Here is an 18,409-nt window from a genome sequence, read left to right on the forward strand (position 1 = left end):
CGCTAGTTGCACAACCAGATTAGCTCTCTGGAGAGAATATTCCGTATATTGCTAGGGAAGCTCGTGATTCTGTTCCACTTTCGTGACATGTCCTGACCTTTTTTTTTTTTTTTTTTCTTTTTTTCCTGTACTAATGAGCAGAAATGAGCAAATGGTTTTCATTTCATATCTCACAAGTAATTTATTTCTCCTGTTGTCCTCATCCAACGTTGTGTGCATTAAATAAAATTCTTTTTATAAGCATGGTGGTTTAGTATTTGCCACTAATGATCACAAATGTAATGAGTATATTGTATTCTAGAGGTCACTAAATAAAATTATGGCCTCTGTTTTCTTACATTCTAATTATTCATCTGTATGGTGTGTTCATATTATTTAGAAATGTAGTTGAATTTTAATGAGATTAGAAAATTAAAGTACTTAAAAACCATTTTATACTTTTGTTAGGGGTCTGATTTATATATAAAATATTCAGTGGTCTAGGGATATAGCTAAATGGTAGATCACTTGCCTGTGGGCCACAAAACCCTGGGTTTAATCCTTAGTTCCAAGATACATACATACATACATACATACATACATACATACATATTTATCTACCCAGTTTGCCTTTGCATTTTGGTGCATTTTAGTAAATATTAAATTGTATAGTCACTGCTATATCACATAGGAGTACATTGATTCAGCTCAAAATTTCTCTGTCTTGTTTCCCCTTCTCCCTGTCAATCACTAACATGACTTCTGCCCCTGATGTTTTGCCTTTTCTGAATTGGCATACAGATGAAAACTAGTAGGCTCCTGCGTTTGGACTTTTCCTTCTTACTCTTGGCATAATACTGTTGAGACTGGACCATGTTGTTTTAATCAGTGGATCATTCCTTAGGGAATTTGCATTGTGTGGATATATGACAGGTTATTTCTGTCAGTCTGAGTCTATCATGAGTTAAGCTGCTATTAAAAAGTCTTCATGTGGGTAGGAAATTGCCTAGGTCTAACAAGATTATTCAGTAGGTAAAGGTGCTTGCTAGCTACCAAACCTGATGTCTTGAGTTTGATAATAGGAATCCATACTGTGGTGTTCTCTGGCCTCCACACACACCACGTGCATACACACACTCTGTGCTATTAATCTTTAATTTCAGCTGTTCTAGTGATTTAATGTTTTTAAATGTTTGTGTGTGTGTGGCATATGAATGCAAGTAGCCCCAAAGGCCAGAAGAAGGAAGGCATCAGATTCCCTGGAGCTGTACTGAGCTGCCTTCCATAGGTTCCTCCTGAAGAGTGGCAGGCACCCCTAACCACAGCCTCTTTGTTATTGATTTCCTGTTGCCTGACACTGCTAGGCATGCTTTCTTATGCATATTTTGTGTTCATGCTGTTTTGGGGTTTTTTTTGAGACAGAGTATTACTGTGTTATATAGCCCTGGTTGTCCTGGATCTTACTCTGTAGACCAGGCTGGCCCAAACTCTGCCTCTGCCTCTCAAGTGCTGGAATTTTGGCACCGCCACCACCCGGCTAAAGGAAAGTTTTAAACTACAAATATTTGAGTTATTTATGTGATCATGCACAGACTTTGACTATTACATTAGAATTAATGAATTTTACACAAAAATGTTGATAATAATCCTTTATTATCCTTCCAGTGTCTGGAATCTGTGATTTTCCTCTTGGATTCATGGTACTATTAGGTAGCTAGTAATCCTTCTCATCTGGGCAGTTAAGAGTTTTGCTGATACTATTGTCCAGCCTTTCTGACTGTTGAAACTAGCTGTTTTCCTTCTTTATCAAACACTGAATGCTGTACATTCCCATTTTTACTTGCCAGTTTTGGATTTATGTGCTGTTTCTTGATTTCTTTTACTGAAAATATACTTTTTTTTCTCACACAATATATTCTAATTACAGTTTCTCCTCCCTGTACTACTCCTAGCTCCTCCTCTCCTCCAGATCCACACCCTTCCTGTCTCATTAGAAAACAAACAGGCTTCTACTGGATAATAACAAAATAAAACAAAATAAGATAAAATAAATACCAACACATCAATATAGAACAAAACAAACAGAAGGAAAAGAGCCAAAGAAAAGCCAGAAGAAATAGGTGTAGATGCAGAGATCCACTCATTTGCATATTCAGGAATCTCATAAAAACATTAAACTGGAAACCATAATATATACCTAAAGGATCTGTAGGGTAAAAGGGAGAAGAAAATATATAAATAAACTAAAAATGGGGGAAATCCCTGACACACCATTATGAGACAAGGAACCTCCAAAGTTGCCCTTGAGTTCATTTTCTGTTTTCCATCCACTACTGGGCATGCAATATATTAGTTTGTTTCCCCAGTGAGACTCCCTTGCAGGAAAGTAAATTTTCATTTGCAAGTGTTATCAATTGGAGATTGCTTCTGGGATGGGGGCATATGTCCACTTCTTCATTTAGCTCTAGGACCCCATCTGGCACAGACTTGTGCAGGCCCTGCACATGTTGCCTCAGTCTTTATGAGTTCATTTGTGTGCCAGCCCTGTTGTATCTAGAAGGCCTTGATTCCTTGGTGTCCACCATCCCCTCTAACTTGTACCCATTTTCCTCCTCCTCCTCTTCTCCAGAGTTCTCTCAGTCCTTAGGGGAGGGATTTGATGGAGACATCCCATTTAGGACTGAGTGTCCTGAGTTCCCTTATCTCTGCACAGTACTGGCTGTGGATCTCTGTGTGTCTTAGTTGAGGTTTCTAGTGCTATGATGAAACACCATGACCATGGCAACTCTTACAAAAGAAAACATCTAATTGGGTGGCAACTTACAATTCAGAGTTTCAGTCCATTATCATCATGGCAGGGAGCCTGGCAGTATACAGAGTGCTGACTACATCTTGATCAGAAGGCAACAGGAATTTGTCTGTGACACTGAGGAATGCTTAAGCAAAAGAGATCTTTAAGCCTGCCCCCACAGTGACACACTTCCTTTAACAAGGCCACATCTCCCAATAGTGCCTTTGAGCTTATTTGTTCCCACTTGCTGCAGGATGAAGTCCATCTGATGATGACTGAATAAGGCACCAATCTTACGAGTATAGCAGTGTCATTAGAAACTATTCTATTGTTATATTATTTTATTTTTTTTAAACCAATAGTATTTGGTTTTACCCTAGGTCCCTGGGCTGTCTAGTCTCAGATTCTTGGTCACCTTAGCAGTGTCAGGTATAGGTTCCATTTCATGGAGTTAGCCTTCACTCAAATTGGATGTTGGTTGATCACTCCCAAAAACTTTGTGCCACCATTACACTAGCATGTCTTACAGGCAAGACATCATTATAGATCCAGGGGTTGTTCTTGGGTTGGTACTTATTTACCTTTCTCCTGGAACTTCTTTAGTGAAGGCATTTTTTTTGTCAGCAATTTTTATATGGAAGCTTCAATTTGTATTCAGTTCAACCTATTTTCTTTAATATTTCTTGTAGGAGCTATGGTGTTTTGTTTGCAAAAACTTTTTTTTCTTTTTTTAAAATGGGGGGGGGGTCAAGGCTTTTGATTTGGGTTTCTGGATTAATGGTGTGGTTAAAAAAAAAAAAGCCAAGTTTTAAAGCTATTAAATATGCAGCTTATCTTATTATTAGAGCCCAGAAGATTTATTTTATTTTGAGCTGTTTTGTGTGTCACCATATGAGCATTCCAAGTGGAATGTGCCTTGTTGCTCATTCTGTGTGTTAGTTAGGTTGGATTGTTGGATGTCTCTGAAGTTTTATAGATTCTTGTATCTTTCTACTTGTTCTGTTAGTTACTGAGAACAGACTGTTAATGCTTAATGTTGATTTAAAAAACACATATTTCTTAAATATCAATGACAGTAGGAGGTTGTAAATGATAAGGTAGTTAAGCGGTGTGTCTTAAGTGATGGAATGCATCTGCATTTCCAAATATTGCACACTTACTCCAGGTACCATTCTTGCTGTGTTTTACCCTTCTGGACCTGCTGTCTTTGGTTTAATAGAAGTGATAACAAACTTCCTGTAGCTATTATGACCATTTGATGAGAAAATGAGTCAGGATGGGTTTTTTGGGTTTTCAAGACAGGGTTTCTCTATAGCCCTGGCTGTCCTGGAACTCACTCTGTAGGTCAGGCGAGTACTGAATTATTAACATAGTACATAGTATCTGGTGTATAGTTATTCTTAAATGGGGATTGTTTTGTATTTTTTAAATTATCAAATTTTGTATGCTTTTCAGAATTTCAAGTTGTGACGCCAAATATTTGGTTTTAGTATTCTTTCTTTGTGTTTGTTAATCTCTCTCTCTCTCTCTCTCTCTCTCTCTCTCTCTCTCTCTCTCTCTCTCTCTCTCGTGTGTGTGTGTGTGTGGTTAAGAATTTTTAATACTGCAAGTTACATTTACAGACTGAAGTCAGCATCAGACATGACTTAGGAAAAACAGAACATTGTCTCAGATTCTTTACAATACTTTCTCCATTCCAATACTGGATTTGGAATATTGCAAAGCACCAGAATAAACAGAACACAGATAGTGTTCTGCCGTGGTGTCCTTGGCTGTCAACCAATGAGCTAGGAAAACACACATGTTGCAGTTAATTTCTTGTCTGATAGGAATTGTTTTTCTCTTCCAGATCAACAGAGAAAGCTGGTGTACCATAGAGCCATGCCCTGAAGCAGCATCTCTTTTGGCTTCCAAACAGAGCTCAGGTAGGCCTGTTCATAGTCCTGCACTAGAAGAAATAATTTGATATTGTGATCTGCACTTCCAGAGTACATTATACAGCAAACCAGAAGAAGACATGTATATGTATAGCATAGTTTTTAAAGCATGGTTTCACAATTGAAATTAAAAGCACTAAAAGTTTCCTTGAATTTTTTTTTTTTGAATCATTAGTAATTTTAGTGATTATGTGGCTTTATGAGTTGTTAATCATTATATATATGTGTTGCTGGGGACCGATCTATGGTTTTAATTTAATTTTAGCTGTGTTGATGCAAAAACAAAAGAAATCTTCGCTCTTGCCTCAATGGGAATAAGAGATAGTTTATTCTAGAGCCAAATTAGAGAGATCATAGCCCAGGGACACAGACAGGTTACCCCTGTTCCATGTGTATAAGCATGTTCCAGTGTAGAAGCACTTTCATAAAGAAGTTTTATATCAGTAAAACATAAAATGCCATAAATCAAGATACTTTTAAAATATATTGGTGGAAACATCGGAGAGGTGGCTACAGAAGATGAGTGATGCTCTGCTATAAGTCTCAAATGCCATCTGATGATATTTTTAGCTTTGGGTTTTGTGGAAGGTAGTGGTCTACGACGTTTATAGATTCCAATTTTTTTTTTTTGTTAGTCACAGGATATTAGTTCCAACATAGAGGTGGACAGGGAATGGCTATTCTGGGGGTTAAAGCTAGTCAACCTGCAACATCCCAGCTTCCCCCCATCACTGAAGTCCTAACCAGTCTGTCTTTGCAGACACAGCTTCTTTCCAGGAATCTTATGGGCAAGAGAGCTTTGAAAATGTGTGATACCTTGGTCCTGTCCTTAGCAATTCAGATTTATTGGGCTGGGATGTGTCCTGAGCAGAATTGAGATTGTCATGAGAGTGCCCATGCATATTAGTAACAACAAAGAGTGAAGATTGTACCTAGTTAGGAACTCTAACTCTACCCCAGGTTCAATCAGTTCTGCCATGAGATACATTCCCCAGTATCTGGGTTCCATTGTCTCTCATCTGTAAGGTATTATAGGCTGCCTCCTAGAGGGGTGTTACACAGACAGCAGGTGAGTAACAGTCTCTGAGCCCATTCCTGCGCTGGCTTCTGCACTGCTGAATGAGCAGTAGCCCTTTGCAGTTCTCCAGTCCACTTCACCAATAACACCACTATTTACTGTTCGAGTTTTTAGTAATCTGCTTTAGAAATCATCGAGTCCTTTTCATTTGCTGGCCTTTAGGGGACAGGTTAGCTGTAGATGTCTGTAGATGTAGTATTTAAGTTGAGAAAAGAATGCTTAGTCTTTTATGTCCTGAGAGATTTTCTGTCATTTCTCAGCTCTTGATTGTATTACAAAAAGAAGTATTGAAAACAATACATCTGCCATGTGATTGTTGAGTAAAGTCTTGCTTGGGACTTGAATATTAGTAATACGGAAGGACCTCTAGACATCATGGCTCAATCTATTTCTTTAAGGAACTGGATTTGAGCTGCAGTCTTCATCAGGTCATAATTGTGAATTGTTAAAACACCCCTTTACAGTATAACTCCCGGAATAAGCAGATTTGTCCTACTTTAAGGATTAATGAAACCTGAACTTCATTTAAGCATATGTATCACATACCTGCAGTGGGAACCATCTATGCCAGATGTCTAGTTATTAGACATCTGTTAACTGTCAGTGCGACTCTTTGGGGACATGCTAGTCTTTTACTGATATAGAAGTGAAGACCTACTTGGTTAAATTGCATAGGAGTTTTGTTTTTTTTTTTTTTTTAACAAGATCCATCTAAACATTCTGAAATTGGTATTCTTTGCTCTTGTGTCCATTTCATACATAATATACTGCACTTTGTTCATTTGGAAGGAGGTATAGGGAGAAAGTAAGGATTTTATTTATTTATTTATTTATTTATTTAAAAAATATCCCAGCATATGTGACATGGCGTGGACATTAAGTTTGCCTTTAGGGATCCCTACCCCAGTGAAGGTCACGGTGGGGCTATCATGGTTTATGGTTGCATTACTACTTTTTGCGCTCCATATTATTCTTTCCTACATAAAGCTAGTTTAATCTCACACATTAACCTCTTCTTATCTCAAACTTGGCTTGTAACCTTATGCTAGCTTGGTTTTATTGGGGGTGGGGTGGGGGTGAGGTACTCCTACCAGAGGTGAATCTGGATTTTTCATGAAAATGTATTGTATGGGTTTTCTTTTCTCTCCTGCCATTTAGACACAGTCTTATGGTTGTCAGCTAGCCCTCTAGCAGCTCAACATAGCTGTGCTGTTGCTATAACATATATTTCTTTCCTTAGCCAGCACCCCCATTTCCCTCCAGTCACAATATGAAGTTTTTTTTTGTTGTTGTTGTTTTGGTTTTTTTTTTTTTTTTTTTTTTTGGTGTTTTCCAAGTGGCAAAAGAGGCAGGAATAGAAATATCACAAACCTACCAACTGTACTGTTATTTCGTACTATATAGAAGGGGGGCTAAAATACCTATAATTAAAGTCTTTTGGAGAAACCATACTATTTCTGTTGAACTTTAACATTGTGAAAATATCCACTAAGCTCATAATTGTGACTGAAAGATTTAATATTAACTCATAGGTCCTGCCTCCTTATTATGGTACTCTTTATATAATTCGGCAATGAAATTGTCTCTTACTGTGTTCATTTGTACCACAAGATTGTAAATAGCCCATTCTGCAAGAACTCATTAAGGGTCTTCCCAGAACCTAGTCAAATGCCCAACAGAAAAAGGACCTATGTCAGTTAATATACCTGAAAGGTACTAATTAGACTGTGACCTTCTAACTTTGTAAATATCTAAAATGGAAGAAAGGCTGGGAGAGCAAAGAGGTGGGTGAACAATAGAGAAAATGACTAAGTATTGGTATGGAACAGAAAGTGGATTTTTTTAAAAATTGGTTAAATAAATGTTCTTTTTCAGAATGCGAGAGCTTCTTAGATGTTGGACTGGGCACAGAGTGTGCCTCAAAAGAAGGTGTGCTTCAGAGAGGGTCAGGGAGTGATTCTGACCTCTTTCACTCACCCAGCGATGAAATGGACAGCATCATCTTCTCAAAGGTATTAGAGGAGCCTTCTGTGTTCGTCTCACTTGGCCTTATTACTTAAGCCCTTTTTCTGTAATTTTTCCCTTGTGCTCATTGCCATGCCATACTTTTATGTATGACTCTAGCTAATGAATTGTGATCCAGCTAAGCTATGTATTCTGAGTAACTGTGGGGGACTTAATTTTGTTTGTCCTACCTGCTTTCTTCCCTCCCTCCCTTCTTTCTCTTTCTAAGCTGAAACGAACAGCCTAGCTGAATCACTCACAAAAGAGTAAGTACTCTGTTTAAAGAAGAAAAATCCATATTGCCAGGGCTTAGAAACAGGCCTTGGCCAGATTTGTTAGATTTATCTTCTGAAAAATCATGGGTGGTTACATGAGTGGTTTGAAGCTTGCATTGAAATCAGAAGGCATGGGAGTTCCTTTAGAATGAACTAAGTCAGATGACAGTGTACACCCTTTAGTGGTTAGAAAGGGACCACAGCTCAGACTGTATGATGTCATATGTATAAACTAACCATAGAGTCATTCTGATTAATGTGTGGATGCCTGGAACTCACTGCTAAGTCTGGTGACATCATCCTTCATCCAGACTTCTTAATTGGAACTTTCTAGATCTACGATAGAGAACAAGCTTTTTCTCTAGTGAAGAGCCGGGGAAGATGGAGGTTGGAGCTTGGGGTTGTTTCTGTGTGCAGCAAGTTCTGTTTTGTCCTCTTAAGAGGCCGTTCCCACAGCAGAGAGGGCAGGACGTCCTGTACTCAGCTACATGCCACAAGTGGTTTTCCTAATAGTAAGGACTAAAGGGACAAAACCGTTGTAGCAGCTATGAAGAAGAGTCTTCCTTCTGGTTTGTTAGTGGGTGATTAAATGGTTCAAGACAGTGTGATGTTCCTGTGTTTAGCTGTTATGGTTCAGGAACAATGTCATAGAATTCAAGCATTCTGCTCTTTTCATTTTTGTTCATCAGTCCTCACATTCCCATTGTTCTTGCCTAACCCTCCCTTTCTATGCTGTTCCTTTGACTGTCATCTGAAGGCAAGGAAAGATTTATCATATGACTTTAGCATTTCTGTCTTGTCACTTGCTGGCCAGGTTGGTGGTGCATGCCTGTAATTGCAGCACTCAGGACATTGAGGTAGGAGGATTGTGAACTTGATGTAGTAATTTGGCCCAGTCCTGAGGGGTTTAGGGGAAGATTTACCTTTGAAATCACATAGGAAGAGGAAAGGTTTGGGAACCTTTTTTGTTTTGCCTGCCTACCTTCCTCCCTCCCTTCCTTTTCTCCCTATGCATTTTTTAAATTACAGTTTTGAGGGAGGAGGCATATGTGCTTCTGTGTTCTTGTAGAACTCAGGATAAAAATTCTAGCTTTGTTATTGTCTCAATGACTGGAACTGAGTAATGAATACTTAAGATATTATCAAACAATTATGTACGCTTATGTGTCCTGATAGTAAAAAGGTTGTGGGTTTTTTGTTTGTTTGTTTTGGTTTTGGTTTTTTAAAGATTTATTTTTATATCAACATTATGTTGGGAGTGTGGTTCATGGAGGCCAGAAGCAGGCATTGGATCCCCTAGAGCTGGAGTTGGAAATTGTATAAGCTGCCCAATATGAATTCTGGGAATTCTTTGGAAGAGCAGAAGAGCAGCAAATGATCTTAATTGCTGAGCCATCTCTCCAGCTTAAGTTTTGTCTTTTAAGTTGAATAATCTTCCTTCAGGAAATACTTGTTTACCTACCTCTTTCCTATATAACATTTGGACAGTTTGTACCTGGTGTTAACCTCTCCTTGGTTTGCTTACCTTAAAAATATATATATATCAGAATTTCCTGTACTTTACCATCTTATTCAAGCTATTAAAAGCATGCCGGAGATATTCATATAAAGAACCTTTGCTAGATACTGCACATTTATCCAGGGAGAGTAGGCAATATTTTTTTAAAGCTGAGACTAGCACCTCAAACAAACTTCTACCTACATTGTAAACTGGAGTGGCTAGAGAAAAGCCAGGCAAGGCAGATGAACTTGTACCTTCATGCATGTAAGAGACTGTCCAGATGGCCTGGAGCCAAATGGGGGTGGGGATGTTTCCTCATTTCTTCTTCCAAAGCTGTGAGTGCCTGGAGTCCTTATAATAACTTAATTTTTCTAGCATTTATAAAATGAAGGCTGGTTAATAATATTGAGAAGGCATTGACCTGAAATATATAATGTCATAGCCCAGCAGCCAGGTAGGTAGTTTTGTCTCTTTTACCATATAGGTTGGTGTGTGCTGGCTAGTTTTATGTCAACTTGACCCAGCCTAGAGGCATTTGAGAAGAAAGAACTTCAATTGAGAAAATGTTCTCTACCAGGTTGGCCTGCAACCAAACCTATGCTGCATTTTCTTGATTGTTGATTGATGGGGGAGGGGGCAACTAGCTCATTGTCGATGGTGCCACACCTGGGCCAGTGGTCCTGGGTTCTATAAGAAAGTAGGTGAGCAAGCCATGAGGAGCAAGGCCTGGAAGCAGAACCCCTCCATAGCCCTTGTATCAGCTCCTGTCTCCAGGTGCCTGCCCTGTTTTGGGTTCCTGCCTTGACTTCCCTCTGTGTTGGACTGTCATGTGGCACTATAGGGTGAGATAATTTGCTTTAGGTCATAGGATTCTGTCATAACAATAGAACAATTGGTAAAGAGGTTTGCCTAAAATAACTGAATGACTGAGTAACAGAATGTAGGCTTGACGTTAAAGCCTCTTCCTGTTTTGTTAAACTGCTTTCAGTCTCTTCAGTGTGACTCTAAAAATCAATGATTTAATTCGAGACTATGTTGGTAGATAAACCATCAACTGCTCATTGCACTCTGGCCATGGTTGCAGTATGTGCTGTGCAATGTCACAGTCTCACAGTATCTTCTCAGGGCCTTTCCCTCCTCTCTTTCAGTCTTTTGGGGGGTTAGAGGGAGACTTTAGGCAAGCCATTGCAACATGCTTTTCTGTGGACTGTGAGTGATACATTAGGTCACTTCCTGCAGCCATTTGTTTATCTCTGGACCTTAGGAAGTCCCTTTAACAACATGTACCTCCTGGGAAATGTGATTCTTTGAGTGTTAAGAGCTCCCTGAAAGATTCAACAGCTCTATTTTTTTTCTGGGTTTTTATAACACAATATTGGGGGAGGGGGATGCCTTTCTCTTAGAAAGTTATAAAATTCATGTTTGTACCCTCAGAAAGATAAACATATTGCTAAACACAAGATAGACAAGAATACATTTTATATATTGATACTACACCTGGAGGAATCATATTTAGTACTGCCAAACAGTCCTTCATTTATTCAACAAGTACTTATATTATGTATTTTATACATAATATGTACTATCTTGAAAAACAATAGCTCACATTTTAGATACTCACCACATGCCTCAAGTTACATAATCGTTTAATATAGAGCATTCTAAGAATCTTGAGTCTCAGATCAGAGTGATGTACACCAACTATGTTTTCTCAGCTAGTGCCAAAAAGAATCACAGGATTTCATCTCACTTTAAAAATAAAGTATATTTTTTAGGCTGCTGATCTCAAATTGACCCTAGGAACCAGAAAATGTTTGTAAGAAAAAATATGAAGCTTTTAACACTCAAAGAGTCACATTTTCCAGGAGGTACATGTTTTTAAAGAGCCTACTGTCATTTTTTTGTTTACTTATTACATAGCTGTGCTTCTGTTCATCACCAATCTGCCTAAAATTGATGGTACATTTCAAAACAAATTGCAGGTATGTCCATACACATCACGGGGGTAAACTCTTAGAAGCAGTATTTTTCTATAGTTGTGAGATTGGGGAATGTATATATAAATCCTGAGGATTTATTTGCTTTTTGTAAGTACATCCTCCACCTTTGTAACTTGGAGGTGCACAAGCATATAGACTGTAAGCATTAACTATAAAAAGTCTCCTCACATGACACACTTTTCAGTGACCACTAAACCCTCCAGAAGAAACACAAAAGATATTTTTCCCCCTCTGATTCATAAAGTCATATAAATGGGATCTGAAGAATATTGTCCTCCTGTACAACCCTGGAGGTGAAATTCTTAGTCATACAAGAAACTGGCCTTCTCTCTAGTGTTCTCACACGTGATGTATGAGAAGCCCAGTCACTCTACATCCTTAGCAACAAACACAGTTGTTTTAATTTTAGCGTTTCTGGTATCCATGCAGTATTATCTCATTATGGTTTTGATTTGTATTTCCTGACAACTAGTGATATTAAACAGATTTTCACATGTCCATTGGCAACTCATGTCTTCCTGTATATGTCTGTTCATATCTTTGTCCATTAAAATAATTAGATTATTTGTTGTTACAGAAGAGTGGATGATATATATCCTGGATACTGCTCCTTTGTTAGATTCATGATTGGCAAATATTTTCACTTGCCTATTCATTTATGTTTTGGTTAGCTGAAATTTCTAATTTGATGAGGCATAATTTGCAGGCTCTCGTATGTCTTCCCCTGTTGGCTTTTCTGTGCCTGTGTTCATGTTTTGCTTTACAGACTTATAGTTTTTGGCTTTTATTTTCAGGACTAAGATATATATCAGTATTATGTTTATAACTTTAACAATAGCTCTATGGTTTATTCAGGGGGATTCAGTCCTAGATGCTTTTAGAATCATGTGAAGAGCTTAATAAAAGGTGGAGTGGCAGCACCTGGCTCTGCCAGCTGACGAGCAAAATTAGAGTCCTGAGTTATTTTCTCACCTCTAAAAAGGAGATAAGAATATTTACTAAATAAAATAATGGGAAGGATTAAAAGGGATAATATATCTAAATTGCTAATGAACTCTCACAAGACATGCTATAAAAAACTACTCATAAAAATTAAAAATAAAACCTCACATGAGATAAGTACCTAGTAATTATGGATCAAATTTACAGCACAGTTTTTATATGTATAGTGTTGTTTTATTTAGGCCTTTCTGTTAATTTAAGCAAAACAGTGTCTGTGAACCATTTTATGACCCAGCTACTGCCCTCAAATGGAACTGTCTATTTAGGAGTTATTGCATGTACAGAGTAGCCACACTCATGCCTGTTTACTGTGTAGAGTACTCATAGGGACTTTAGCTACCCTGATTGCTTGCTTTTGCAAATTTTTAGTATTATACAAATTCTAATGAAAAAGATGGTCGTAGAGATAGAGACGTGTGTGTGCACACATGTGTTTGTGTGTTTCCAATCCTGCATTCAGGAGAAAAAAATAAACATTAAAAACTCAAGGAATAAATGATGTTTTGGTCTGCTTCAAGTGTAGACTCAATTCTCCAACGTTTTTCTTTTTAACATGCATATCTGCTCTCTCTCTCTCCTACCTCTTATGTGTACTTTCTCAGTCCCTTCTACTCTTTGATGCAAAGGGGTGGGGAGAAGGGCTTGATTTATGTTTTGACCTCAGATAACTAGTTTTTATTCCACATAAGTCAAATATCATGAATTGATGCCATGGTACCACCCTTTAATACAGTTCCTCATGTAACCCCTAACCATAAAATGATTTTATTGCTACTTTATTTTTGTAATTTTGCTATTATTATGAATCATAATGTAAATATATGATATTCAGGATATTTGATATTCGACCTCTGTGAAAGGGTCATTCAACACCCAAAGGGGTTTTGACCCACAAGTTGAGAACTGCTGCTCTTGGCAAATATTTTGGGATCCAAGATCTCTTTAAAGAATAACTGACAGTACTAAAGAGCTCTTGAGGAGGACTTCAGATTTTAGGCTTAAAACATCTTCTTACAGGTTAAAAGTGATAACTTTCTCCCTTCTACTATACAAGTAGAAATTCAGTGGGGGTGACATATAGTAAATAGTGAAAGTAATAGTTTTTTACATCTTTCTATGTCGCTCTAAGATTTTACATCATATATTTAGATCTAGGGACTAGAATTTTCTTTTGAAAAGAATACAAATTCCTAAAAACCTTAGACTGTGCTTTTTCATAAGCTTTAAACTAACACTTTAGGCCAGGCTGTGGTGGTGCATGCCTTCAATCCCAGCACTGGGGAGGCAGAGGCAGGAGGGTTCGAGGCCAGCCTAGTCTACAGAGTAAGTTCTGGGACAGTTAGAACCTGTTACACAGAGAAACCCTGTCTCAAAAATAAAATAAAATAAAATAAAGTGCACACAACAAAACCAAAACCTAACACTTTAGATCCAAAGACCATGAATGTATGTCTTGAAAAATAGAGAGGACATGTCCTCATGCCAGCAACCAGGACGCTTCAGTCAGAGGATCTGGAACTCAAGGTCAGCCTTGAGCACAACAGGGAGATCCCTGTCTTAAGACAGAGAGGAGGCAGCATTCTTATTAGTTAGAATGGTATGGCTAAATGTCATGCATCTGTTAGAGTAATTATGACTACTATAGAAAATGCATAATTATATATGAAGCTGTCTTCTGGTTAGAGTACTCATAATTTTGTTTGTTCTTTTTTCTTTTCTTTTTTACATTTATTTACTTATTTATTTTGCATATGGGTGTGCATATCCCTCCATGGTGCTTATGTAGAGGTGAGAGGAAACCTTGGAGAGACAGTTTTGTCCTTCTGTCCTTCTAACTCAGGTCATCACTATTGGCCAAATGTGCCTTTGCCTGCTGAACCATCTCACTATTCCACTCAAAATTTTCTGTATGACAGGGATAATATAAGGGCATGGTAAAATAGGAAACTGTGTGACCCTTACTCTCACCAGGAATGCAAGACTGAAGACATCAAGTAGTTGCCATGAAGGCACCTTGGTCTTGTCTCAGTGAGAGCCAAGTTAGAATAAGTAAACATCAGGAGTCATAGAGTCTGTGTTGAGGATATAGTCTTGATATGTGTGGGAGCTGGGGAGATGGCTCAGCCGTTAGGAGCATTGACCCATCTTCAAAGGACCTGGGTTGGATTCCTAACACCCACATGGTGGCTCATAACCATCTTTAACTCCAGTCCCAGCGGATCCGGTGCCCTTTTCTGGCTCCCATGGGCACCAGGCATACATGTGGTGCACAGACATACATAAAATAAAATAATTTTTAAAAGAGAGGTGAAGATATGTGTATGAACAGGTCACAATATTTTTCTCATTTTGTTTTCATATTGCACCAAAAGACATATATATTTTTTAAAGAGTTTGACTTAAGAGTTTTGGATTGGAGGCTAGGATTACAGTGTATAACCTATTATATATCATTATGTTCCACTAATAATTCTATTTTAAAATAATATCTCTTGCCCATTAGAATGTACCTGATGAGGTAGTTTTATTTTGCCTCTTGAACCAGTAAAGAGACTCTTGGGTTCAGCTATCTTGTTCTCACATGTTTTTTAAAAAGGCAGCAGAAATAACACAGTAAGACCGTTTGAATCAAAGTAACCTGGATTCAAATCTTGCTATTAACTGTTCGATGATCTGGGACTGAAGTTTTCTGACCTGTCAGTGTCTTTTCTCTCCATTCATCTCACACTTTATTTAAAAAGCACCCTAGGGAATTGAACTTTTTCAGAGTGAAGGTAAACTGAAACCCAAACTGTGTAAAGGTGCCTTTCACAGGTGGTAGTGTGCTTTGGGTTAAAAGTGCCATCTAGCTTTAAAAAGACCCTGAGTTCAAGGCTATTTCCCATTCCAGTGCTGAAAGGACTCATTAGTTCTTGTGAGTTTTAACCTCTTTAATGATTTTTTCTTGAAAATCACATGTCCTCACCTTCTATTGCATTTTTTATTCAATTATTGTGTATGTGCATGGATGTGTGCCATGGCATACTTGTAGAAGTTAAAGAACAACTTGGAGGAGTTACTTCTCCTTTAATTTGTCTTACTAAAACACTGCACCAAAGACCCTGGGCTCAGTGTCCACATCTTTAATACTAGTACTCAGGAAGTATGGCACTCTCTGTGATTTAAGGCTGGTCTGGGCTCTATGGTGACCTCCGAGGCTTTGTAGTATGAGCCTGTTTTAAAGATTTTCTTTATTATCACCAAATGTCTTGATTAAGGGTGTACTGTGAAAGGGTAGGGAGACATTCTGCATTCCTTTACCTGTTTCTTGTTCCTTGTCTAGTGAAAAAAGCCAAAATAACCTTTTGGTCTTTTGTATAATATGAAATGAAATTAATCTTTGCTTTACTCATCATTTTGGGCACCTGATGTCTCTCAATATGTAGAGAGTGTCAAGTCACTAAAACAAGTTTTGCCTAACTCCTCCTAGGTCCTAGAGTTTAGCCAGGAAAGGAGCATTGCCACCTTATTCAAACCTGATTATTAGGGTTATTTCATGTGATTTGGCTTCAGAGCACTCAGCCAATTCTCTGTAACATGAGAAGTAGTGGCATTCTTCTGTTCCTGTCCTTGTGGCAGAGTTTTGGTGGAATTAAAACTATTGGGCAATTTACAAAAATGAACAACAGTCTTGCTTGGCTTTGGAATGACAAATTCTCTATATTATTGTAGCTATACGGGCTGGCTTGTTTCTGTTAGACCTTCTAAAAACCTAGTATGATAAGAGCTTAGAATTTCATATAGCAGAAACCCTAGAGACTAATGGTTTTCTTCATTTAGGTTTATGGTGGGTTGAAAGAACTAAACTAAGAGTTGTTTTTGTCTCTATTAAAAAGAAAAATTAATGTGTCTTTTATATAGTTTAGTACCCTTAGTAAAATGATGATGTTATATCTAGAACATTCATCTCTAAGAAGCCAGGAGACTTAGAATCTAACTGTAGTCATGAATTAAAAAAAAAAAAAAAAAAAAAGATCAGCTTGAAGTCTATTATGAAACACCACCATGGTCTGTCAGAGCAGGTATCTTTGTTCTGTTGGTTTCAACCCTGTGTGGTCTCTCTATTACAGCCTGAGGAAGAGCAGTTACTTTGTGATACCACAGGATCCAGTTCTTCTACAGATGACACAGCTTCCCTGGATCGACATTCTTCTCATGGTAGTGATGTGTCCCTTCCTCAGACTTCAAAGTTAAATAGGTCCAGAAATCATCAAAGCCCCGACGGCTTTTTCAGCCATGGAGTGGGACCTGAGAGTCGGGAGAGTGAGGGTGAGCCTGCTGGCTCTGGTGAAATGGAAGAAGAGGAAATGGACAGCATCACTGAAGTGCCTGCAAATTGCTCTTTTCTGAGGAGCTCCATGCGCTCTCTTTCACCTTTCCGGAGACACAGCTGGGGTCCTGGGAAGAATGCAGCCAATGATGCAGAAATGAACCAGCGCAGGTAAGACGAGAGCCTGTGCATTTCATGGCTCAGTGTGTTCTCCTTTGAGAAGATCTGATTTAGCATTGTTAATGGTTTAAAAAAAAAAAAAAAACATTAAGGAGACAGTGGTAGAGAGAAGGTAACCCAAGCTTTGAAACCAGGCAAAGGTACATTCTGATTCCATCCTGGGCAGCTCCTTGAGCAGTGTAGGATTTCCGTTCAATGATGTATTTGTGGTAACATAAGCTATTGCTGTCACATAGTGAATATTTAGTAAATGGCAAGACTTATTCTTACCAGATTAGTCAATCAGTGAACTTCATGAATCTGGAAGAGAGAATTCTGTTAACTTTTAATTAAGTAATATGAAATCTTACTGTCTCAACACGTCTAAGTGGTTTGGTGTTTTTCTAAGCTAAGGATTACAGACATGTTTCTAATACAGAAATCTGATAATGTCTAAGTTATTAATGTATAATTCTCAAGAGGACATAAGACTCATACATACACTAAAATTGTCCGTCTTTCATATGTGTCATAATGTTTGAGGAATATTTACAAGTGTTGCCCAGCTTTCGTCCTTCAGTTTGGCAGCAGCCTGTAAGAATTTGGGTTGCCTTCTGACCTCTGACTGTTTTAATTCTACAGACGAAATGCAGCAGCATCTAACAGGTTACAGGTGTGCTTGCCCCAAGGCCGCTTTACTTGCCTAAAGAGATGCTCTCAGCAAGGAAAAGAGGGTGCTGCTAGTTTTTAATTTTGACTGATCTTTGAAGTAGGGTCTTGCTATATCAATCTAGCTGATATGGAATGCATTGTTTGGTACAGGCTAGCCATTAACTCCAGACAGTTCTCCCTAGCTCAGTCTTTGAGTTTCTGAGAATGCAGACAGGAGCTTCCATACTCAACTGCTGACATTTGCTTTAAAATAATTGTTATGAATAACACAATCATTTGAGCTTTTTTTTTCCCCCTCCTCATTATATTATGACTATAAGTACATGTAATCTTAATCACAGTAGTCAAGGTTTTTTGTTTTGTTTTGAGACGGAGTCTCTTGTAGCCAAGGCTGGCCTGAATATCACTATGTAAGCCAGGCTTGGCCTCCTGATCCTCCTCCTTCCACCACCCAAGTGTTAAGACTTTTGACAGGCATGCACCACCATATATTCTCTTAATGTGTATGAGTGCTTTACTTCAATATGTATCTGTATCATGTGTGTGCTTGTTGCCCAAGGAGGTCAGAAGAGGATATCAAATCCTTTAAAACTAGAGTTACAGACAGTTGTGAGCCACAGTATGGGTGCTAGGAATCAAAACCAGGTCTTCTGGAAGAATAACTAGTGCTGTTAACTACTGAGCCATTTTTCCAGACCTTCA

General features: G+C 38.3%; 1 protein-coding gene across 1 annotated transcript in view; it reads left to right on the top strand.

Annotated features, from left to right (window-relative positions):
* Nucleotides 1-18,409, top strand: part of Akap13 (A-kinase anchoring protein 13) — a 269,583-nt gene that overhangs the window by 180,503 nt on the left and 70,671 nt on the right. The window contains 3 exon segments of the mRNA XM_051206584.1: nucleotides 4,620-4,695; nucleotides 7,661-7,797; nucleotides 16,677-17,047. Of these exon segments, the coding sequence (XP_051062541.1) occupies nucleotides 4,620-4,695; nucleotides 7,661-7,797; nucleotides 16,677-17,047 (584 nt within the window).

This window comes from Phodopus roborovskii, unplaced genomic scaffold (assembly GCF_943737965.1).
Source record: "Phodopus roborovskii unplaced genomic scaffold, PHOROB, whole genome shotgun sequence".
NCBI classification, from domain to species: domain Eukaryota; kingdom Metazoa; phylum Chordata; class Mammalia; order Rodentia; family Cricetidae; genus Phodopus; species Phodopus roborovskii.